Source organism: Leucoraja erinacea, chromosome 13 (assembly GCF_028641065.1).
Source record: "Leucoraja erinacea ecotype New England chromosome 13, Leri_hhj_1, whole genome shotgun sequence".
In the NCBI taxonomy this organism is placed as follows: domain Eukaryota; kingdom Metazoa; phylum Chordata; class Chondrichthyes; order Rajiformes; family Rajidae; genus Leucoraja; species Leucoraja erinaceus.
Window position 1 is genome coordinate 25,790,192 of NC_073389.1, and position 24,920 is coordinate 25,815,111.

Below are 24,920 nucleotides of genomic sequence, written 5' to 3' on the forward strand. Positions count from 1 at the left end.
TTTGTGTCTTGGCTTGGTTGTAACTTTTTGAACGATAAAACTATACATACCCATCAAACCAAGCCACAAAGTGTTGGAGTAACTTGGCAAGCCAGGCGATGTCTCTGGAGAACAGGGGAACTGATACGGTGAATGTGCAGAGTCTATTTTCCAGAGTAGGTTTAAGGTGAGAAGAGAAGGAATTCACAGGAAGCCTGTGGGGCAAGCAGATGAAATGAGATGCCAGAGAGGTATATTGAGACAGGTATAATAACAACATCTAAAACACATTTGGACAGGAACATAGATTGGAAGGATCCAGAGAGATGTGGGCCAGTCGCAGGCAAAAGGGATTTGCTTAGAACGGGCATCTTCAATAGTTCAATACTTTGAAGACAGTGCAGCAGTAATATGTTTGATTGGTTCCTGGAATGTGGATTGTCCTATGAGGAAATATTGTGTTGAATAGGTCTAAACTCAGGACATCAAAACAATGAGAAGGAATCTCTTTAAACAAGATTTTGAGGGGAATTGACAGATTGGAATCGCCAGACATGACAAGGCTACAACCGGGATTACTATATCTTAGGCTAAGGGGTCAGCTATTTAATGATAAAATAAGGAAAAAATTCTCCTGAGCGTTTACAGTCTGGAGTTTTTGATCTCGTGGGCTACTTAATCATAGGGCAAATCAAGAGCTATGATTGGTGGGAGTCAAGAAAATAAGATGTATTTTCCTAATTAGCAGTTTAAATGTACAGTTTATTCATTTTTTACATTAGTAGGTTACGTTGGTGACTCTCTTATAGAAAAACATCTTAAGGGGATTTTGCAGAAGCATTATTCAAATAAAACTTGATAGAACCACAAAAAAGTAAGAAAAAATGTAGGTTTAAATTAGAATGAAAAAAGAGTGGCTTAGGAAGGTAATTACAAAGATTTGGAATATTGCGTTGGGGCAACGAGGCACAACGGGTCGTCCCACTTGGGGTCAGGAGGGGAGAGGGGTTATGGACAATGTTAACAAAGACAGGACTCCCAGTCCAATGAGAGATTTGTAACATTGTTGTAAGAAGAGGGAGGGAGCGAGGAGAGGATTGTTGATTGATAGAGGGAGACGAGGGGGGTAGGGAGGGGAGTTGTGGAGGGAGGGAGTGACGGAGGATAAGGGAAAGGGGAGGGAAAGATGAGAGTGGGGGAGGGAGGAGGAGAGGTTGAAAGAAGAAGGAGGGTGAAGAAGGGGAGGGATTTCTGGGGGATGAGGGGAAATGAGCTGTGCCTGTGCAGTTGGGGGCGATGGGTGAGTGGTGGAATCGGATTTAGGTCAGCAATAATGTGATCATTCCTGAACAGTGTTTGATTTATGGCATGGGAAACTTAATTTTGGATGACATTTTTTGTTGTTATTTGACTGATTGGCTAACAGCGTGTTGGAAGAGACAATGGCTATTAATATGTTAAAGGTTTGATGAAAAGGATGATTGTTGTGATTTGAAAATTAATACTTTCTTCAAGGTTATGTACTTGGACACAACTTCATCACTATTGTTGGTGGAACTTATTTTGCTCAATAATCAAAAATCAATCAAAAATGTAAGAACACAGCAAATTACAGGCAAATGTCCCATTCATGACAAATCATGTTTGTGAAGGGCAACTCATTGCTGGACACGCTGCTTTGAAACACAATTGGCCCACAATTCAATATCTGAATCAATAAAGACGAATTAATGATTTAGAGTGTCCCCATCTCATTTGGAGAGGCTCTTTGAGGAACCACCAAGTTGTGCAATGTTAACCTGGTCATGTGGGAGGGCGAGAGCAATTCCAACTGAAAACACAAAAAAACTTTCAGATATGACAGAACCAAGGCCCAAGCTTTTAATAACAATAATAATAAATTTTATTTATGGGTGCCTTTCAAGAGTCTCAAGGACACCTTACAAAAATTTAGTAGGTAGAGGAAAAACATGTAAGGGGAATGAAATAAATAGTAGAGACATGACTAGTACACAAAGTAAAGACATAATTCAATACAAAACACAATATGAGGCAATTAATGCACAGATGAAAAGGGAGGGGGACGTGGGGCTAAGGACAGGCAGAGGTGAAGAGATGGGTCTTGAGGTGGGACTGGAAGATGGTGAGGGACAAGGAATTGCGGATCAGTTGGGGGAGGGAGTTCCAGAGCTGGGAGCTGCCCTGGAGAAGGCTCTGTCCCCAAAACTGCGTAGGTTGGACTTGTGGGTGGAGAGGAGACCGGCTGATGTGGATCTGAGGGACCGTGAGGGTTGGTAGGGGGAGAGGAGGTCAGTGAGATATGGGGGGGCCAGATGGTGGAGGGCTTTGTAGGTGAGGTTCAGGATTTTGTAGTTGATCCGGTGGGAGATTGGAAGCCAGTGAAGTTGTTTGAGGACTGGAGTGATGTGATGCCAGGATTTGGTGTGGGTGATGAGTCGGGCGGCTGCGTTCTGGACCAGTTGGAGTCGGTAGATGTAGGTGGAGCTGATGCCAAGGAGAAGTGAGTTGCAATAGTCCAGTCGGGAGGAGATGAAGGCATGGATGAGTCTTTCAGCAGCGGGCGGTGTGAGAGAGGGTCTGAGTTTGGCGATGTTGCGGAGATGAAAGAAGGAGGTTTTAATGACATGGCGGATGTGAGGCTCAAGGGAGAGGGTGGAATCAAAGATCCCGCCAAGGTTGCGGGCCTGGGGAGACAGTGGTGCCGTCGATGGTGAGAGTGGGGTTATTGATTTTGCTGAGTGTGGCTTTGGAGCCTATGAGGAGGAATTCTGTCTTATCGCTATTGAGTTTGAGGAAATTATGTTGCATTCAGGTTTTTATAGCTGACAAACAGGAGTTGATATGGGAGGGGGGGGTTGTGGGGGGATTTGGTGCTGAGGTAGATCTGGGTGTCATCAGCGTAACAGTGGAAGTCCAGGTTGAAGTGGCGGAGTGTCTGACCAAGGGGGAGGATGTAGATGATGCAGAGGAGGGGGCCGAGTACGGAGCCTTGGGCAACGCCTTGAGTGACTGTGACTGTAGCAGAGTTGTGGTTGTGGAGAGAGATGAAGTGGGATCTGTTGGAAAGGTAGGAACGGAGCCAGCTGAGTGCAGAGCCTTCAATGCCGGGGGCTTTGAGTGTGGTGAGCAGGATGTGATGGTTCACTGTATCGAAGGCTGCGCTCAGGTCGAGGAGGATGAGGATGTTGAGGGAACCAGTGTCAGCAGAGGTGAGGAGGTCATTGAGGACTTTGAGGAGAGCAGTTTCTGTGCTATGGAGGGGGCGAAAGCCAGATTGGAGGGGTTCAAGTAGGTTATACGCAAGGAGGTGGGAATGAAGTTGCGACGCAACAATACGCTCCAGGGTTTTTGAAAGAAAGGGGAAGTTTGAGATTGGGTGGTAGTTAATGAGAGAGGAGGGATCAAGACCAGGTTTCTTTAAGATTCGTGTAAGAGCAGCAGTTTTGAAAGCGGAGGGGACAATTCCTTGGGACAATGAGGAGTTGAAGCGATTGGTGAGGTAGGGGCAGAGAACGGGGAGGCAGGACTTCAGCAGGGGAGTGGGGAGAGGGTCGAGGGAGCAGGTAGTGGGTTTGGAAGAGCTGATGAGTTTGGAGATTTCAATAGGGGTGACCAGGTCAAACTGGGAGAGGAAGCAGTGTGGAGGAGAGGTAAGGAGGTCAGTGGAGATGTTGAAAGGAGGGGCCTTGGTAGGTGGTGGAGTAGATGCTGGGGAGTCGGGTACAGGAGATAAAGATTGATAGATGGTGCTGATTTTATCAGCGAAAAAGTGGAGGAATGAGTTGTAGAGATCCGGAGTAGAGGTAGGGAGAGTGTTGGCTCGAGGCTTGAGGAGGTTGCCCACTGTGGAGAAGAGGGTTCTGTGGTTTAGGCAGGGATCGGTGAATATGGAGGAGAGGTAGGCAGATTTTGCAGCAATGAGGGCATCTTTGTAGTCAGTGAGGTGGAGTTTGTAAGCTTCAAGGTGGACTGTGAGAGATGATTTCTTTGTGATTCACCTTTTCCAGGTGAATGCAGACATCGTTCAATTAAAAAAACAATTAAATCACCTAAAACATAATTTAAACTAATTGACATTACCACAAACAATTAGAAATATATAACTTTATTATTCTTCCTGACTCCTGTAAAACCTCAAAATGCAGATCCTGTCCCAGGTCTAAGCAGTTACAGGAGGCGCTGATTGATGCACCAGCATAAATGTCAGAGAATTACAGCAAATCTATGTGGAAATCATCAGGTGGGTCGACAACAAATTCAGGATTGCTTCATTCACAATAAAATCACGAATTTCCTGGCACTTTGGCTGAGAAATGTGGATAGTTCTTCTTGGCATTGCCAGTATTTCTTTTTTTTTTTTGTTTTGTTTATTTTATTAGAAATTAATACAGTACAAAACAGTACAGTGGAACCTAATTTTAGGTACCAACTATGTCCTACCGTAATCCATTCTATGTACAACCTCTAGTTTTATGTTATGAAAAGGAAGTAAGCAAGACAAGAAAAAGAAAACAATAGAAAGAGGAAAAAGTGGAAAAATAGATGGTAGAGAGTAGAAAAACGTGAAGTGTGTATATAAAAAATAAAAAATAAAAAGAAAAAGTGGAAAGTAGAAATAGAAGAGAAGGCCCCTTAAAAGAGAATTTTTCAAATCTGTATTCGGAGATGTAGATCTATCCGCGTCATGAACTGAAATCAGCAATCTTTACGGTACCGCTGCATCACATGATTCCAAAAAGTCGATGAAAGGAGACCAACTCCTTAAGAATTGGTCATATTTATCTATTAGTCGGAGTCTCATTTCTTCAAGGCGTGCTATGTCCATCATATTCCTAATCCACTGCCAGTATTTCTAAGTAACCTTTAGCTTATCTATTCCCATTGAAAGGTATGAACATTGCCTCTCTATTTTTGAACCTGTAATAGGTATGTGTTGTGGTGCAATTAATAATTTCAGCAATGCAAGATCACCTTATGAAGAGGCCTTTCTGGAAATTTTCAAACCCCTCAACATCCATTGTCAAAACATCAGAGACACTATGAGTCAATATTTACTTTATTAAACCATGTCTTTATTAAACCATGCCATTATCATAACCGTCCTAAAGAGTTGCATGTAAATTGGTAAACTACACTCTGCTTACAGTGTCTTTTTTCAGCCAAACCAGTATGCTACCTACAGATAGAAGAGATAATTTAAATATAACTGGGTTTGTACACAGTGAGCAATAGGTTGGTAAACATTGACAGAACAGTAATTTTAAAAATCATATCTATATAAATCATAAATGTTCCACTCATTTATTTTTAGTAAGTATTGGGGAGTCGTAGCTCGGATATTCAACTCACATCCACTTCAGGATTAAGTAAAAAAGTTTAAAAGCAGAGTGAGTCGTCAGATAGATGACAAGGCCAAGTGAGTTGAATAAGAGAGAATGATTAATGTCAGCTGCCATGATGGAATTGAAACTCATGGTCTTGAATGATGATCCGTTCCTGGCTGTTAGTGCAGAACTTAAACTCTATGCGACTGTAATCACTGCCTCCAGGCTCAAAGCCAACTGAAAACACGAGCCAGCAATGTACAAAGCACCCAGAATAGTAGAGAACAAAACATTTAAGATGTTGATTTCTTTCAGCAATACAGAATTAGATCCTGTGGAACCAGTTTCTATTCCACAAAAGAAATGGCTCTGATTTTCCCCAGCTCCACAGCAGTACTACAATGATGACCCCAGGTCCATCTTTTTCATACCCAAACCAAACTCAGTTTTCTTTAAGGCCATTATCATAACCGTCCTAAAGAGTTGCATGTAAATTGGTAAACTACACTCTGCCTACAATTATTGTTCTCAGTGCCTTGGAGGAAGATTGGTGAGACAGGAGGCTTAGATTCTGGCAAACTTTGATCCTAGATTTTTGCACTGTTATCCAAATTGCAAAATATTCAATAACAGTCCGATGAGATTACATGGCATAAAATAAACTGCTGGAGAAATTCAGTGGGCCAGGCAGCACTGTGGAAGGAAATAAACAGACAACGTCGGCATCTGAATGATGAGGTAGATGGGAGTTAGCTGGTAGAAGGAAACAGAGGGAGAGTGGTGGGGCAAAAAAGTAGATGGATGGATCCTCATGAGATGAGTCAAGGGGGAAAAAGGTGGAGACAGTCACCAACTTGAGGTGATAATGGGAGAAGACAAAAGGGTTCTAATGGTGGACTCATAGGAAGGAAGGAAGGAAGGAAGGAGGGGGTAAACAGAGGGAGGGGGTAAACAGAGGGAGGTTTAGTGGGTTGAAGGGAGAGTGGACGAGCAATTGGATGGCGGGGCAGATAGAGTGGAAAGGAAGGTGCCCACGTGGATGGGGAGAGGAAAGTAGCTGGCTAGATGAGGAGAAATAGAATTGAAATTGGAGAATCCTCAGCTGTCCAAGGGATTATAAGGTGTTGTTCTTACAGTTTGAACATGCAGGGATGAACAGAAGGTTATCGTCTGCACTGGTCCAGAAGTATATTGGCTACATGAAGTTCTCCTCAATGTACATTAAAATCTCCATCCTCTGTGCTCTACATATTATTGATACATCCTATACTTGGATGATTAAAATCTCCCAACATTACTCTTCTTTGGCTTTCATACATTTCCATTTTATCTGAGAATTTTCTCTTCAACTCAAATAATTCTCACTAATGTAGTTGAACCTTTGCTTGATTCACAACTCTGAACACATCTGCCCATGATAGTTCCAGGATGTTCCCCTGCAGCACAAGAATATTCTCCTTAATCAATATTGCTATCCTCTCCATTGCCATCATTTCTAGACACCCCTCAATCAGAAATATTTACAACAGATCACAATTTTTTTTGTCAGGTCTCTCTATTGGCAATATCATCATATATTATGGATGAAAGAAATAGTTGTTGTACTATACTTAGATTTCCAGAAGACTTTCAATAAGGTGCCCCATTAAATGTTTTTGTAGAAATTGCAACCTCATCGTATAGGAGTTGACACACTAGTATGGACAGAAAATTGGTGAGCTGCGACTGCAATTAAGGAAGATAAAGCATATCTGGACATAAATGGAAGCTTAGATGGAACTTAAAAAAAGTTTATTGAAAGTAAGTTCCGGCATGATGAACATAACCTGTATCTCTCATAATTCCTTAGTTAATTGCACTCGCAACTCACCAACTTTATTCGGAATCTGTTTTCTGTTCATACGTATGATGTGTAAACATCACCCAGAACCCCCTTTATTCCACCTGGTCTTGTCTAAAAGCATCATGCTTCTAGTGCTACTATCATTTATCCCTTCTAATATTTTTTCTTTCCACTTTTCTGTGCTACTTTCTAGTGTCTATTCTCCAGCCAAATTACCTTAAATCTCCCCACCAGGGCATTTGCCCTATCTCCCTCAGAACTGTTCCCAATGTCCCAGCAATCACTTGAACATAAGTGTATCAAGTTGCCATCCTGCTTCTTGGTTCACTGACAAAAATGCCATGGTACAAATCTTACATTGGAGATTAACATGCACAGAAATTGCAAATAATCTAGTTCATTTTCAGACAAATACTGTAAAGGAAGATCCATATTTCGCTTGGTGAGATAGAAGGTGACAGTAGATAATTGTTTCAGTGGTTATAAGCACTTGACCAGTGGTATACCACAAGAAATTACCTGGATCCTGTCTACAACTTAATAAAACATTGTTTAAACCACCGCTCAAGTACTGTGTAGTTCTGATCACCACACTCAAAGGAGCGATTACACTGTGAGAGGATGTAGAGGAGATTCACCAGCATGTCATCTGAAATGGAATATTCAGTCATGGAGGGATTGACTATGCTGAGTATTTTCTCCTCAGAGCTGGGGATTTTTAAGAGGATATGAGAAGGTAATTTGAATGTGGATAGTAGGGAACTTTTCCCCATTGTGATGTTATCTAAAACTGGGGGCCATAGAATGTGGACAAGTGTCAGAGGAATAATACATGGCATTGTTGGAATCTAGAAGGTTCTAGATCAGGGGTGGGGAACCTGCGGCCTTAAGGCCACATGCGGCCTTCTAGGCCATTAAGTGCGGCCTTTTGAATGAATCCAAATTTTGTAGAACAAATCCTTTTATTTTTATTAATATGTTTTAATTCGTCTTATTATTTTTTATTTTAATCTTAAAATGAACGTATTTTAAATATTTTAAATGGGAAGGGGGGAGGGTGTGTCCCCCTAGGGAGGCAGGGAGTTTTTGCATTTTTCAGCTTGAAATTGTGCAATCTGGTGCATACTGTAGCGAGTCTTTTAACTTACACCTTAATGCAACATTTATGCTTTAAATTGGATTAGGTATAAGGTTAGGCTAAATTACATTCCTAAATAAAAATATTTTAAACATTAAATTTCAATATTTCACATTTAATTTACCCTTTTTGACAATAAGGCTAAATTACATTCCTAATTACATTCCACAATAGAGCCAGGCTCTGGTCAACAGGTGCAGCACATGATTGACTACATTGAAGAAAGACTGGATAGACTCGGTTTGTACTCGCTAGAATTTAGAAGATTGAGGGGGGATCTTATAGAAACTTACAAAATTCTTTAGGGGTTGGACAGGCTAGATGCAGGAAGATTGTTCCCGATGTTGGGGAAGTCCAGAACAAGGGGTCACAGTTTAAGGATAAGGGGGAAATCTTTTAGGACCGAGATGAGGAAAACATTTTTCACACAGAGAGTGGTGAATCTCTGGAATTCTCTGCCACAGAAGGTAGTTGAGGCCAGTTCATTGGCTATATTTAAGAGGGAGTTAGATGTGGCCCTTGTGGCTAAAGGGATCAGGGGGTATGGAGAGAAGGCAGGTACAGGATACTGAGTTGGATGATCAGCCATGATCATATTGAATGGCGATGCAGGCTCGAAGGACCAAATAGCCTACTCCTGCACCTATTTTCTATGTTTCTATATTCATGTATGGAAATCAGATTATAATTCATGCTGTTATGCATATATATATAGGGAAAAACACAGGGAAGCAAGGCACGTGTCGGACTTCCATCACTGTTCTGCACAAATAAATCAATCAACCTTACCCTTTGACTATAGAAACAAGATGAAAATAATGCTACATATTCAATCATATATGGTTCAATGAAATTATGATATATATGTTAAAAAATATATGGAAACAGGCCCTTCAGCGCACCAAGTCCACACCGGCCAGCAATCTATCATACACCAGTTCCATCCATCACGCCAGGGACAATTTACAGAAGCCATTTAACCTACAAACCTGCACTTCTTTCGGATATGAGAGAAACTAGAATATCCAGAGAAAACCCATGTGGTAGTAAGGCAGCAACTTTACCGCTGCGCCACCGTGCCACCCCATTAAAACTTTTTTTCTGTAATACATTTATTATGGTGTCATGTCAATAAAGATGAACACATGATTCTGATTTCTGTCCTTAGTTAGATAACAGGTCCTATTCATATAATATTATTCATCTCAACAAAGTTTTTTCTTCACCTCCATTGCTGCAGAGAATACAATCCCAGTTATCAAATCTTTCTTCAAATTAAAAAAAAAAAACAGCCCTGCCAACATCTTCATAAATCGCCCCTGGATCCTCTCCAGAGCAATTGCACCCATTCTACAATGTGTCATAGTCTTACAGCATGGAAACAGGCCCTTCATCCCAACTTGTCCATGCAGATCAAGATGCCCCATCTAAACTAGTCCCATGTATCCACATTTGGCCCTTTAAACCTTGTGTGTGCCAATGTGTGTGTGTGTGTGTGTGTGTGAGAGAGTGTGTGTCAGTGAAGCGGCGACAACATCCGGAGTGAGCGGAGACTTGGCGAAGTCTGGGGAGCGTCCCCCCCCCCCCCCCCCCCGGAATGCATGCCGGCCCAGGTGTTCCTTGTCCAGCTGGGGTCTGGGAGAGGTGAGGGTCAATGACCCAGGGGTCGGGCATCGGAGCGGAGCCTTAGCCGAGATTCATTCCCGCGGCTCCGGAGGCGGCACCGACGTCCCCACTCACCCCAAAATCATCCTGCGGGCCGGTAGTTTGACAGCCCTGCTTTAAACCAATGCCCTCTACACTATGCATTCACCTTATATTCCCCTCATGGTTTTTATTCGCCTCTAAAACAATTTTTACTTCATTTTGAGCTTCCAGTACCTGCAGATTTTTGAGCGTGAGAAATTTGTGATCAGCGTGAAATGTGTGAATCTCACGCTCAATGCGTGAGAATTGGCAGCCCTGCTGCATACATTTTATGCGAGTTCCAATTGTTTGCACAAAAATCACTTATTACTGCTTTATAACAGTTAAGTTACTTTAAGGGGCTCAACACCTCCTTGTGTGCCTGGGTCCTGGACTTTTTCACCGCCAGGCCCCAGGTAGTCAAGATGGGAGGGAATACATCGGAGTCCCTCACCTTGAGCACAGGATCGCCCCAGGGTTGCGTCCACAGCCCCCTATTGTACTCCCTGTACACACATGACTGTGTGGCTAGGTTCAGCTCCAATTCAATAATTAAGTTTGCTGATGACACTGTGGTGGTGGGCCTGATCTCAGACAATGATGAGAAGGCCTACCGGGAGGAGGTGGCTGATCTAGCACTCTGGTGCCAGGATAACAGCCTCCTCTTGAACATCAAAAAAACGAAGGAGCTGATCATGGACTTTAGGGGGGCACATCATCCGAGGACGTACACTCCATTGAGGATAAATGGGGATCCTGTGGATAGGGTGAACTGTTTTAAATATCTGGGAGTCCACATCTCCGAGGATATGACATGGGCATCACACGCCTCAGCACTCGTGAGTAAGGCAAGGCAGCGCCTTTACCACCTCAGGCAATTGAGGAAATTCAGAGTGTCTCCGAGGATCCTCCAGTGCTTCTACGCAGCGGCGGTGGAAAGCATCTTGTCCGGGAACAGTACCATCTGGTTTGGGAATTGCTCTGCCAAGGACAAGAAGGCTCTGCAGAGAGTAGTGCGTTCAGCCGAACGCACTATGGGAACTTCACTCGCCCCCCTGCAGGAACTATACAACAGGAGGTGCAACTCCAGAGCAAATAAAATCATGGGAGACCCCTTCCACCCCTGCAACGGACTGTTCCAGCTGCTACGGTCAGGCAAACGCCTCCGTTGCGGTGAGAACGGAGAGGTTGAGAAGGAGTTTCTTCCCAGAGGCAATTCGGACTGTAAACGCCTATCTCACCAGGGACTAACTCTACTGAACGTTTTTCCTTCCTTTATTTATTATGTAAAAGAATATGTGTGTTATGATTGTGTTTATAATTTGTTTGGTTGTTTTGTTGTTTGTCTTTTGCACAAAAGTCCGCGAGCATTGCCACTTTCATTTCACTGCCCATCTTGTATGTGTATGTGACAAATAAACTTGACTTGACTTAAGATCATTTCAGAAATTATGGCAGTCAACTAACAAATTAAAGCAAACCAAAAAAAAACATGTTCCCTTTCCTGACTTGTCATATGCTGAGAGAATGGAGCAGCTGGGCTTGTACACTCTGGAGTTTAGAAGGATGAGAAGGAATCTTATTGAAGCATATAAGATTGTTAAGGTTTTGGACACGCTAGGCAGGAAACATGTTCCTGATGTTGGGGGAGTCCAGAACCAGGGGCCACAGTTAAAGAATAAAAGGTAAGCCATTTAGAATGGAGACGAGGAAACACTTTTTCTCACAGAGAGTTGTGAGTCTGTGGAATTCTCTGCCTCGGAGGGTGGTGGAGGCAGGTTCTCTGGATGCTTTCCAAGAGAGATAGATAGGGCTCTTAAAGATAGCGGGTGGGGTGGGAGATTGCAACCTTCACGTGGTCCGCCCTGTTTCGACAAATGTAATCAACCCGGCGTGCACAATCAAATAAAACAAGTTGACCGACAACTTTAGGCTGTGCACGCCATATGCAGGAAGAAGATGATAGCGGAGTCAGGGGATATGGGGGGAAGGCAGGAACGGGGTACTGATCATATTGAATGGCGGTGCTGGCTCGAATGGCTGAATGGTCTACTCGTGCACCTATTGTCTATTGTCTCTACCTCATAAGTACTTTAACGCTGTTAACAGAGCAAAGGAATATTAATCTCAAGAATCAAAATGGTGAAAGTGGGGGCAATTTTGTTTAAATGATTATTCTAAGCCCATTCAGATCTGCATAGTCAGAGTTATACAACATGTACATGGCTGGCCCAATTTGTCCGTAATAATCAAGTTGGATTTCTGCATGCCCCGGGACTGGTTGCAGTTCCCAGATCAGCTCGCGTCCCAGGAAATGGCTGCAGTTCTCAGGCCGGCTTGCCTGCCCCAAACCCGCAAAAAAACCGTGGTTTTTCGGGTTACGGGCCGGAATCGGCCCGTAATTCCGTAGGTTTCCGAACCGTCCTAGATGTTTGGCTTCATTGTGGTCCCCCCAATGTTTTACAACGGATTCACCTGGTTAGCTCCATCTCCGGCTGCTTCATGTTGTCAGCGGCTCCACATCCAACCAAGAAAGAAGAGAAGAAACGCGATGTCACTCACAGCCGTCAACTGACACGCTTCCCCAGACCGCACAGATCGCTGTGATGTGGCGCAAAGAGACAAACTGTGCAGGGGCTGAAGACAGCATGAGAATTCTGTCATCAGCATGAGAATTGGCTGAAATACGTGACATTCACGCTTAAAGCGTGAGAGTTGGCAGCCCTGTCTAAGACCAGGATGTGCAAAACACACAAACACGGGGAGACAAACAGACACACACACATTTTTCCTTCCCCCTCCCTCCCTCTTTCTCCTTCCCCCCCTTTCTACATTCCCTCCCCGTCTCTCTTTGCCTCCATCCCTCCCTTTTTTTCTTTTCTTTTCCTCTCTCTCTCTCCCCGGACGCCCAATGGGGAGACTAGCGGGCACGGTGTAGCATGGATTGGCGGCGCTGCCGCTGCCGTGTGAGTTGAAGGGCAGGAGGGAGGGATCGAGGCTGCAGTGGCGGCCGGCAGCGCTCGCAGCCGGAGCACAGAGGCGGTGACACCCGCTGCCCCGGGACCGACGCGCTTCCCCAGACCGCAGAGATGTGGCGTAAAGAGACAAACTGTGGAACAAAGCTCCTATAGTTCCGCTATAGGATCTTTGCTGTGCAGGGACTGAAGACAGCATGAGAATTCTGTCATCAGCGTGAGGGCGTGAGAATTTGCTCAAATGCATGATTCTCACGCTCAAACTCTCACGTGAGAGTTGGCAGCCCTGATCTAATTGAAGTTTCTTGGATGCGGCCTTATTAGATTACGGCTAACAATGCGGCATTCCAACATGAAAAGGTTCCCCACCCCTGTTCTAGATGTACTAATCCTGTACTCGACCAACTGCTTTCATACAGTTCACATGTCTCAGGAACAGTGTAAAAAGCCAAAGATGGAATTATATGGGTGGATCTTAAAACCTAAAATGTAGTGCCCAGGAAAGAACCACAGAATCAAACAATTTGAAAGATTTGCAAATTTTTCAAAAGAAAAACTAATAAGGACATAGGAAAATTAAATTACAAAAATATTACCTAGAGAAGAGTGTTGGTTGGACTAAACGGCCTTTCACCTTATTGTTGATTCTACATGGCATGAAGATCTTACTATTTCAGCATAGTGAATGTTAAAACTGACAAGAGGAAATAGAGAATAATTTTCTTTAAGAATCCCACTTACATTATAAATGGCATTACAAAGAAACGTTTTGACAAATAGGTGCAACTGACTTCCAGTGTCTGAAGCTCAGTCCACATATAATAATAATAATAATACATTTTATTTGTATAGCGCTTTTCAAGGACTCAAAGTCGCTTTACATGGTGAGTCAAGAACAAAACAAAATAGAGCAGTAAGGCAGAGATGCAAAGGGGAGGGGGACATGGGACTAAGGGTATGCAGAGGTGAAGAGATGGGTCTTGAGGTGGGACTGGAAGATGGTGAGGGACTCAGAAGTTCGGATCAATTGTGGGAGGGAGTTCCAGAGCCTGGGAGCTGCCCTGGAGAAGGCTCTGTCTCCAAAAGTGCAGAGGTTGGATTTCAGAATGGAGAGGAGACCGGCTGAAATGGATCTGAGGGACCGTGAGGGTTGGTAGGGGGAGAGGAGGTCAGTGAGATAAGGGGGGGCCAAGTGGTTGAGGGCTTTGTAGGTGAGGACCAGGATTTTGTAGATGATCCGGTGGGAAATGGGAAGCCAGTGAAGTTCTTTGAGGACTGTGGTGATGTGGTGCCAGGATTTGGTGTGGGTAATGAGTTGGGCGGCTGCATTCTGGACCAGTTGGAGTCGGTTGATGTTGCTGGAATTGATGCCAAAGAGAAGAGAGTTACAGTAGTCCAGTCGGGGTGAAGGCATGGATGAGTCTTTCAGCAGCGGGGGGTGTGAGAGAGGGTCTGATTTTGGCAATGTTGCGGAGGTGAAAAAATGATGTTTTGACAACATGGCGGATGTGAGGCTCAAGGGAGAGGGTTGAGTCAAAGATCACGCCAAGGTTGCGGGCCTGAGGAGATGGGGAGACAGTGGTGCCGTCAATAGTGAGAGTGGGGTTGTTAATTTTGGTAAGTGTTGATTTGGAGCCAATGAGGAGAAATTCTGTTTTGTTACTGTTTAATTTAAGGAAGTTGAGTTGCATCCAAGATTTGATGGCTGACAGGCAGGAGTTGATATGGGAGAGAGGGGGGTGGTGGGGGGGACTTGGTGCTGAGATAGATCTGGGTCCAGTTTGAAGTGACGGAGTATATGACCAAGGGGGAGGATGTAGATGATGAAGAGGAGGGGACCGAGAACAGAGCCTTGGGTAACGCCTTGAGTGACAGTGGCTGTAGCAGAGGTGTGGTTATGGAGAGAGATGAAGTGGGATCGGTTGGAAAGGTAGGAACGGAGCCAGCTGAGTGCAGAACCTTCAATGCCAAGCTCTTTAAATCTGGTAAGCAGGATGTTATGGTTCACGGTATCGAAGGCCGCACTCAGGTCGACGAGGACGTTGAGGGAACCAGTGCCAGCAGAGGTGAGGAGGTTGTTGAGGACTTTGAGGAGAGCAGTTTCTGTGCTATGGAGGGGGCGAAATCCAGATTGGAGGGGTTCGAATAGGTTATGTGCGGGAGGTGGGAATGAAGTTGTGACGCAACGATACGCTCCAGGGTTTTTGAAAGAAAGGGGAGGTTTGAGATTGAAACCATACACCAAACCAAATAACTGAACAAAACGGATGTGGATGCTTTTCCTTAGATGAAAAATTATCACGACTGTTAACTTGTGCTGTTTACCTATATTACTAGGACCTTCACGTTGTATTCAACCATTATTCCCTTTGGCCTACGCCAGTTCAATTCTCCCTGTTAACTAAATAAACAAGAACTGGATTAAACAACTGCAATATCCTATCAACATCTGAAACTGTAAATACTGGTGACCGAAAACCCTTTGCCATGTCCTCACGGCTAAGGATAAAAAGCACTAACGAGCACCCAGCAAGGCACACGACGAAGCAGATCGTCCACGTTGGCCGATTAAGATAAGTTTGATTGTAATTATGGCGAGCATAATTTACGTTTCCACGCCATGTAAAAAAAATCCTGTCCCCCTACAGAGAAACAAAACTATCCAAATTAGTTAGAAATATGTGTCCATGTGGCTAGGATTTGAACTAATGTGCCAACAATCGTGGCTTTAAATATGCCTCTTATTCTAGACACAAATTAGTTTGAATTGATAGGAATCGTGTACAATTTGGCCAGAATATTCCTAATAGTCACGTACTCAGAAATTTTAAACTACCAAACGGTTGCCAAATTTCACAAGACGACTGAACATGGGCTGGGCTCTTTTTTTTTACACGTCGACTCTCGGGTTGGTTTTAAAAGAAGTAATTGCAACTACGAACAGGATACATAAGTCGCCGAGTACAGCAGATTTGTTTTGAAAGCTGTGGGGATGTGATTACGAATGTATCTGAATCACCTTCCATTCCACTTTCAAATGAAAGGTTGACATACCAGGGACAATAAATAATAACCCCGACATTGTTTAAAAAAAAATCACAAGTACAATTAACGACCAACAATTGCTAGCATCAAATTTAATTGCAAATACACCAAGTAATACCCGAATCATTGCGCAGTGGGCGACGACTCCCACTCCCACTCCCACTCCCACTCCCACTCCCACTCCCACTCCCACTCCCACTCCCACTCCCACTCCCACTCCCACTCCCACTAACGAAGACACAACAGAACCAAAGATCTTTGACCAGAACTAAAGTTACGCGTAGCCAGCATTCCTTTTATAGCCCGGCGAATCCCAACATTGCTGACGTATACGGTGCTTGCCTTGATGGACGGGCGGATGCGCCAATGTGGGCCGGCGTTGACCGGAAGGGGCGTATCCTGGTGTCAGTCGATCCCGCAGCACGGGCTGACGTAAATCAACACAAGGACACGTGGTGCGGGCGGCTGCCAGTCATTGGCGGGGAGTGGGGTTGCTGCCTGTGCGCTTACGGCGTGGATTCGGTGTGACACAATTACAACTTTCTGCTTTGAAGTTTTCTCTTTTTTTTCTTCCTAATATCATTTCAGCGCTCTTTTAATTTTCCCGAACAAACGAGGACGTCAGCAGCGCGCGGCAGAGAGGAGCAAGAGCTTGAAGGATGTGAAAAAACAAAAAAAAGTCCACGGAAATAATAAAGAATAATAAAAAAATAAATTGCAAACAATTTTTTTTCATCTCTCTCTGTAAGCCCATGAAATCCTGTGGAGTATCATTCGGTGATGAGGAAAAGAAAATGGCGGCGGGAAAACCGAGTGAAATTGAGGATGACTTTCCAACTCTGACGCCCCAGGAGAGAGACTCTATTGCAACTCTCAATAGGTTAGAAAATTCTGCAAGTTTTGTCTTGTGTTTTTGATTGAGTTTTAGTGTTTGTGCATAAATTAAAACCGATGTTAACGTATGTCATCTGTCTGTCGCTATCGCACAGCCGACTCTTTGGATTTCTGAAGGTTCATGAAGATGGCGCCAGAACGAAGGCCTTACTAATAAAGGTAAGAGCTGAGAAACACTGCTTTTTTTAATGCATTGTTTGAATGTACGTGCTGCAATGACGAACTTCTGCATTATTTTCTCTTGCACCACAAAACCGGGCTTGTAAAGAACATCCCTACTTTTCCAAAGGGCAGCCTCGTTGAATGTTGTCATATTTATGTGTGTATGATAACTTGAGAAGCATTGGTGCATATGAACAGGGATATTTGCAGATGTTGAACGTGTGGTGTGGCGGCAAATCTTTTGTTCCGAGGAGTTACATTAAAACTGGTTACTCTTTCATCCTCCTCTCTCCTGTCCTGCTTTGCCTATCAAGTATCTGGGCTTGTGGGTTTGTGTTGTGGATCGGTTGAAGTTTCGCTCCGCGTTAAAAATGGCTGCTGATCTCCAAGATGGCGGGACAGGGAGGAGAGAGGAAAAATAGTGAGAGATTGGAACGGAAGGACAACAAAAAAAAGAAACTCCGGCCAATTTCTTTCTCAATTGACCCGTAATGTGCATTATGTTGTCTAAATGAAGTACATCTTCTGAGGTGTAGGAAACGGAAACGTTGACGTGATTGTTTATGTGCTTTTAACGTAAAATACACAATGATTATTTCACTCAACCTGTAGCACGGAGCATTAAATGTGAAACATAATGAAATGGCTGCAATATCATAGAGGCTGTGTGACATTTCAATAAATAGGTTTTCAGACGGGTATAAATTTCGGTACGATTGCTGAAATAATATAGAACCACATGTCTACCAGGAAAACTTTCATGTGGCATCGACATTTGCATCGCAGCATACATGTTTCTTAAATTTGTTTTGTAGATTGTTTTGTATACATTGAAAAGTTGAAGGTTTTCGGAGGGACCGATCTCTAGTTTTTGATTGCACATTTGAATCGTTGTTTTCAGCGAGAGAATGCGGCAGTTTCTGTTTTTATTTAGGTGGTGGAGGGTAAAATCCTAGCTTACGTAAGTGTTGTAATACCCTGCCCGACATGTTCCTACCGGTATATTCTGTTTCACTGGCTAAAAATTGTATAATATATTTGTTTGCCTGGTTCCTGGTTTGCCTTAATAATATTGACACGACAGATCTTTCTGAAAAGATACAGTTGTTTCAAAATGGAGATCACATTTTTATTTACTAATTGGGCAGTCGTACTATAGGCTTAAGAGTGTTATTTCATTTAACTGCAGCATGATATAACGGCATAATTCATGAATTTTAGATTGTCTGTATGACAAATGTGAAAGAATAACAATCTATGAGAGAACGGCTAACTGCCAATTGTATTTTTGTGAATAAAAAATTAGTAGGTTTGTAGACTTGGCACCAAATATTAAGGTGTGTTTGAGGATTTGACCTTGTATAATCAAAATTTATGAAATCTACAAAACTCATTTAATGTGGATCATTGCCTTTTCCTCATTTGTATTGAGGTTGATTTCTAGTACTGAGTGTTCCTTCGCTGCAAATTTCCAAAATACATTTACATTAACTGAAAAGCTGTTGGAAATTAATAATGTCACAATGTAGCTAGGTAAGCTGTCAAATCTTGCATACCAGCAACCCCCAAGTTTGATATCAAATTGGTATGAAAACCATTGCTGTTCTTGGATAATGTCAAAATAGGAGATTTATGACTATTTTTGATGAGGATTGAGAGTGTTGATTTTGTTTCTAATGTCTACACATGAATGTTTGGTGACAATAGGAGAGGGCTGTACGGTAATGTTTCTAAGGTTAAGTAATAATCTCACACTATGCTAACTGGCAGAGAATTATCTGTAGAGTTGTATTCTGCGCAAGGAATCAATGACTTGGAAAAAAGGAACAAATCTGTATATTTAAAAAAATCAGAAGCGTTAAATATTCCACCGTCAAAGACAAATGTATAGAGCAGTTATTGCTGCATTTGTGCAAAATCTATATGTAATGTCTGGACTTCCTGGAAGTACTGCACTTGTTTCAGTGCAATCGTTGATCTGACATTGAACAATGCTATAAGTTGCTTAGTGGCTTCAAAATATGCTCCTTTTGATTGACTAATGAAATCTATTACCACATTTCTTTGTAACTTTGGAAACTTGTCTAGTCCTGTAAAACCAGCGAGTCTCAAATTTGATCTTGACTGCAAAATAGGTGTGGGATGATGGGGAGCACATCAAATACCCTTGTTTGTGCAACCGTGAAAAGACTGCAGATATTTATACAATTTTGTAAATGACTACAGTTTATATTGTTACTAATTTTTTTTAAATCATTATGTGAGTAGTGGAGCTGACTTGAATAAAGCTTTTCATACATTAGGTTTGGTTTGATGAAATATTAGCAACTAAAGAGATCTAATCATTTTCAATACGACAAGCAGACTTGTTAGGCAGGGGAGAAAAACATTTAAGTTGGTAATAATTTTAAAATATATAGACTTGTTTGCTCATTGCACAATAACAAACCGATAACTTTAATAGTATTAAATCATTCATAACTTCATGCCTTCTCATAATATAATACTTAAATTTTTTTATTGCACATACACAAATAGTGTAATTAACATCACATCAACTATTGAACTGTTCTGTTGTATTATGTTACAAGTGAGCCATGGATCATTTGTTTACTGCAATTTATTCCATTCAGTTTTTATTGAATGTATATTTTTCTTGTTAAAGATAAACTTTGTCGTGAAAATTAATTGAGGCTTTCTTTTAAAATCATCCATAACAGTTATTTTGTACTTTTAAAATGAATTATGAAGTCATGAGCTGCAAACTAAACTAATGTGTACATAAATTCATAACTCAATTTTTAGATCAGGCGTAATTAATTGGTGTATGGACAGGTTCTTGCCTTTGCAGTTAAGATTTCATTTAAAAGGCTGTAAATTGGCTTTTCTAAAATGTTATTAAAATTGGTGCCAATTCAGCTACAGTGGTTGTGGAATTAGTCCTAATGAATAACAAATTGCCCAGTATTTAGTCCTTCTATATCTGTCATATTTCGCTCTAGCTGAAATGATAGGCTCACCCATTTCTAGCCTGACATTAACAGCATGAAATGGCACATTTTTCCAGTGTAGTGGACTTTCATGATCTTTCTCACTTGGTGGAGGGCTATGTTTCAATTCAATCATTCATCATCGTTGAAAACATCACCGACGAGAACTGTGACGGACGCACCACACATTTGTCCTCCAGTTCCTGCGGACTTCTGCCGCTTGAAGTATAGGATTTTAGTGTGTGTGCTTTATCATTATTCCTTACAATGCTACGACAGTGATTTCAACTACTGAAGTGTGGATGGCCGTTGGCTTGCTAGAAGCTCATCCGCCCTTTGGCAGGTCTTGTTTTTGGTCCTGCTGGGGGTCCACAGCCCCCTCCTCACCTGGCAAACTAGGTAGGGGAGACGGTTTAGTCGCCGACTATCCGACTATGCAGCAGGTAGCGCAGGATTACATGGTATTAATGGGGGGGGGGGCTGACCAAGCTATATGAAATGATTTCCAAATAATTGCTGTACAACATGTCAAGCTCTTTCCTTTCTTTGGATTAACTGTTGGTTGTCGCATGCGTTCTTTATAGAACATTTTGAACATTTTATGACGTATAACATTGATGATCTGATATTACTTGCCATTTGAAAAGCACCAAAATTAATTATTTTAATCCTGTTTGCACAGTTTAAAAACTTGTATTGATTTTGATTTTAGGTGCATGTGCATTCTTGATTTTCTAATACTAAGCTTGCATAATGTGTTCAATAATGGTGAAAAAGATGAATATTATTGGTCTCATTTGTTTTTGATTCTGTAGTAACAAAATAGCTGAGTAATCAACTATCTTCAGAAGGTTACTTTTGTAATACTGTGAGAAATCTTTCAAATTGTAAAACACTAACATTTCTGCAGCCTTTCCTGATTTCACTGCTTTTCACTTTAAAAATACTGGTCTCTAACATCCTAATACATTTTGCAAAACTAGTTAATTTTGAAAGTATGCTTTCCATACTAAGGCTACAAGTAATAGAATATTCAAGATTGATAAGTATATCAAACTTGTTTTCAGTATTTGCAGAAAATAACCATGATTTGGATTGAAAATGATTTGATTTCTGGTAACTTCCAGTATTCATCTTTTTTTGTGTTCATTTACTTACTTAAACATTTGCCCTGAAATAAAATAGCAGTCTTACTGCTTTTTCTCAGTACCATTTTGAATTGTTTGGTATTTCCTAAAGTAATTAACTTTTTTCTATAACTACCCTACTGCAACAATGATTACATTTTCAAAGAAAACATCAGCTGTGACACTTTTACGACTTTCCAGGATTATGATATTTGAAATGCCTCATTTGGTTTACTGAATCTTCATTTACTATTTTCCTGGAGCATATTTATTTTATTTTTAATATGCAGTCTGAGATTTATTAATTCATGGAATGTGGCATTACTGACCAGGGCAGCATTTATTATCCATTCGCAATTGCCTACAGATAAACCTGACTTCATAAATCATTGCAGTCCTCCCAGTGAAGTATCTGTAACTCCTTCCTACACATGATGGAAGCGTGACGGCACAGTCTTTGTTTGAATGTGGCACCTACCTGTGTTGGATTTGTGAAGATTAGATTTAGCTCCATTTATTTATCTAACCAATTCTAGAAGCTCCTGTGTCCTTTTTGATGCATTCATTTATGCCAATGAGGGTAATTTTGAGCCACTTAATGATGGACAGAAGAGTTCACTGCATTGCCACCTACTATGCACTTGACATTTCTGTACTAAATCCTCAGTTGAGGAAGGTGGGTGGTAATTAGGAGAAGGTTTTTTTTGCCATGGTTTGACGATGCCATAATATTTCATGATTTTATATCTGCAGTTAATATTGAAGAATTCCAGGCTCGTTCTATCTAGGAGACACACAAGGCTGCAGATGCTGGAACCAGGGGCAAAAAAAACATAATGATAGGGGAATTCAGCAGGTCGAGCAGCATCTCTGGACGGAGAGGAATAATCAATATTTCGGGTTAAGATCCTACATCGGGGCTAGAGTGGGGAGGGATGATATACTGTCTATCTCTCGGCCCTGATGTAGGAACTTCACCTGAAATATCTACAGTTTCCTTCTCCGCACTGATGCTGCTCGGCTGCTGAATATCACTGGCAATTTGTGTTTTTGCTCATTCTGTGTTAACTCTATCACTATGACACCATTTCTGTTGCCCTGCTATTGTGCAAAAATGTACCTGGTGATTGTGTTGAGTAGGCTGGTTAAGTTAAAGTGAAATGCATGATTTTTGGAGGTTAGTTGTCAAATGCTGGATAACCCTTATTTGCACACTTTTCCTGGTGTTTGTCAGGAAGACTTTTCAAGATTCATTGGATGGGGGTAACCTTGCTGTATTTCAATAAGTACATCAGTTGATGCGGGGTGGTGAGTCTGGAATCCCATGTAGGCCTGTACGGGCAATGGCGGGGGATATCCTTTGCTGAAGTGAAAATCCATCTAGTTCACTAATGTGCAAACCACTAGTCTTTAGATTAACTGTTTATTAATTCCCAATAGTACCCAATGATGTAAGATCCACAGATCTCTTGGTCGGGGATTCTAAAGATTTTCAAGCATCTGCATCAAGAAATGTTCCTATTAAGTCATTGGCCAACTCCTTTATCTGTCTTCCTAGTTCTAAATTCTCTACCTAGAGGGAGCAGAGGGAAAAGAGGTGCACAGTTGCATAAAGTAGACTGATAGTGTGGCTATAGTTGCAAATAAAGCACTCGGCTTTCCCATTTATGGAGTGATGACTTTTAATTTTGTTTTCTGCTACCATGTAACGACTTGCAAAACCTGGCAGCTGTATAAGGTCATGCTAAAATCTATGAATAATTTCACACATTGTAATATACTCTTAGGACAAACCATTCCAATTCTTGATATGCAAATGTAGTTTATACCTTTTTCGTAGCCATATGTAAAGAATATTGAGATTTATTTAAGTAAACTTTCAACGTTGCCTTGTGTTTAGCAATACTATATAATTCAGTGCAGAGAGACAATTTGCACCATAGTAATGCACAGCACATTGCCTAATTGGAATGTGCGGAAGCTTACATTTATTCAGCATTTTTATTATCCAAACATGTAATAGTGTGCGGGCGTTTTGGTGTAAACTTAATAGTTGGTTAACCAAACAAATATTTGTAGACTGACCATAACTTAGGGTAAGGGATGGAATTTGAGTCATAAAGGAGACATGGTAATAGAGTTAAATTCATTGGTTTCTCAGTCACCAGAATTAGTATGATAGAAAGGAAGAAGGCTAATGCCCCTGTCTCATTTAGGAAACCTGAACGGAAACCTCTGGAGACTTTGCGCCCCACCCAAGGTTTCCGTGCGGTTCCCGGAGTTGCAGGTGGTTGCCGGAGGTTGCAGGTAGTGGAAGCAGGTAGGGAGACTGACAAAAACCTCCGGGAACCGCACGGAAACCTTAGGTGGAGCGCAAAGTCTCCAGAGGTTTCCGTTCAGTTTTCATAAGTGGGACAGGGGCATTAGGCAAAAGCCTGAGGAACAGAGTTTGTGATGGCAGTGGTCTGTATGCAAGGAATGGGTAAAGGGGCTTTATAATAGAATGGTTATTATAAATTACTTTGGATCTGTACCATCTACAGCATTTTACGTTTGGTTTATTCCGGTTAAAATTTGGCATGCATAACTAGTCTAGATATAGATTTGATCTTCTTTCCATTGTCAAACATCTTCCCCTTTAGGATTTCAATCTGCTGGACAAAGGTCTGCATTCTATTAGCATTTGGGCTTACTTTTCTGTGCTAGAACAATATTAAATGATAAATGCATGTGGGCATATCTCTGTGAATCTCTCCAGCCGTTAGGTTTTCACCATTTGGAAGTTCTGCTCTTCTTGGTTCCATAGCTGGACAATTGTATGATAGCACACCTACAGATCTGTTTACCAAAGTTTCACATGTTTACTATCTCAAGTAATAACTTTGTAATTACATGCTTCCATCTACATTGCTTAAAGTCTCGCCTATCTATTTTGTGACCTGAGCAAACTTGGATATGTAGTGCATCTCCTGAGTTAATAACTAAATATTTTGACAGTTCAAATAAATAAATTAAGGAAAAGATTTTAAAATAACAGCACAATTAAACTAAATGGCAGGTGAGAATTTAAACAGAAGCCGTTTTTATAAACATCAGCACCTTAGGATCTAACATTTTGGGGGGGGGGGGGGGGGGGGGGATACATGCTGAGCCATAAAAGGAGATAGAACATAGAATGATATGGTACAAGGTGTTGAGGCAGAGAAAGTGGATTTAAAGATGAAAAACAAAGCACATTGATATTGAAGCACATTGATTTGACTATGTGGGCCCTGTAAAACTGAAGTCAATGGCAAAAACACTGCACTGGATGAAGTCATATCTTGCACGAAGGAAGATGATTGTGTTTGGAAGTTAATAATTCAGCCTCTGGACAATGCTGCAGGAGTTCATCTGTTTCAAAAACATCCTTTAGGTCAAGTGGAAACATTTGCTGATTTCACACTCATTTTGTAGTTCTTGCCGTTTTGCAGTTAAGCAGTCCATGCTGGCTTGTAGAAACACCAAGACAGCATTCAGGCAAAAATAAGTATTTGTCTGGTCAGGTCTTAACTGTGGAGAGAAAAACTGGTTCAGCTTTCAGGTTTATGACATTCTTTCAGGCATGGACTGCGATGTAGCAAGTAAAATATACGCTGCAGCTCCCAATGCCATAACAACGCCACCAAGGAAAATTGGCTGATAAAATGCATGATGATACCAATATTTGAAACTTCCCCTCCAAGTTGCATGCAAT

The 24,920-nt window shown here is 41.9% G+C and overlaps 1 protein-coding gene across 2 annotated transcripts in view; it reads left to right on the forward strand.

Annotated features, from left to right (window-relative positions):
- Positions 1-16,446: 16,446 nt before the first annotated feature.
- kdm6a (lysine (K)-specific demethylase 6A) overlaps positions 16,447-24,920 on the forward strand; it is a 195,270-nt gene continuing 186,796 nt past the window's right edge. Inside the window, exons 1-2 of one of the 2 annotated variants that reach the window (XM_055644641.1) lie at positions 16,447-16,891; positions 17,001-17,064. In XM_055644641.1, coding sequence (XP_055500616.1) covers positions 16,764-16,891; positions 17,001-17,064 — 192 coding nt within the window. In that variant the 5' untranslated portion in view covers positions 16,447-16,763. The remainder of the gene's footprint in view (positions 16,892-17,000; positions 17,065-24,920) is intronic. The other variant, XM_055644642.1, reaches the window with a different exon arrangement.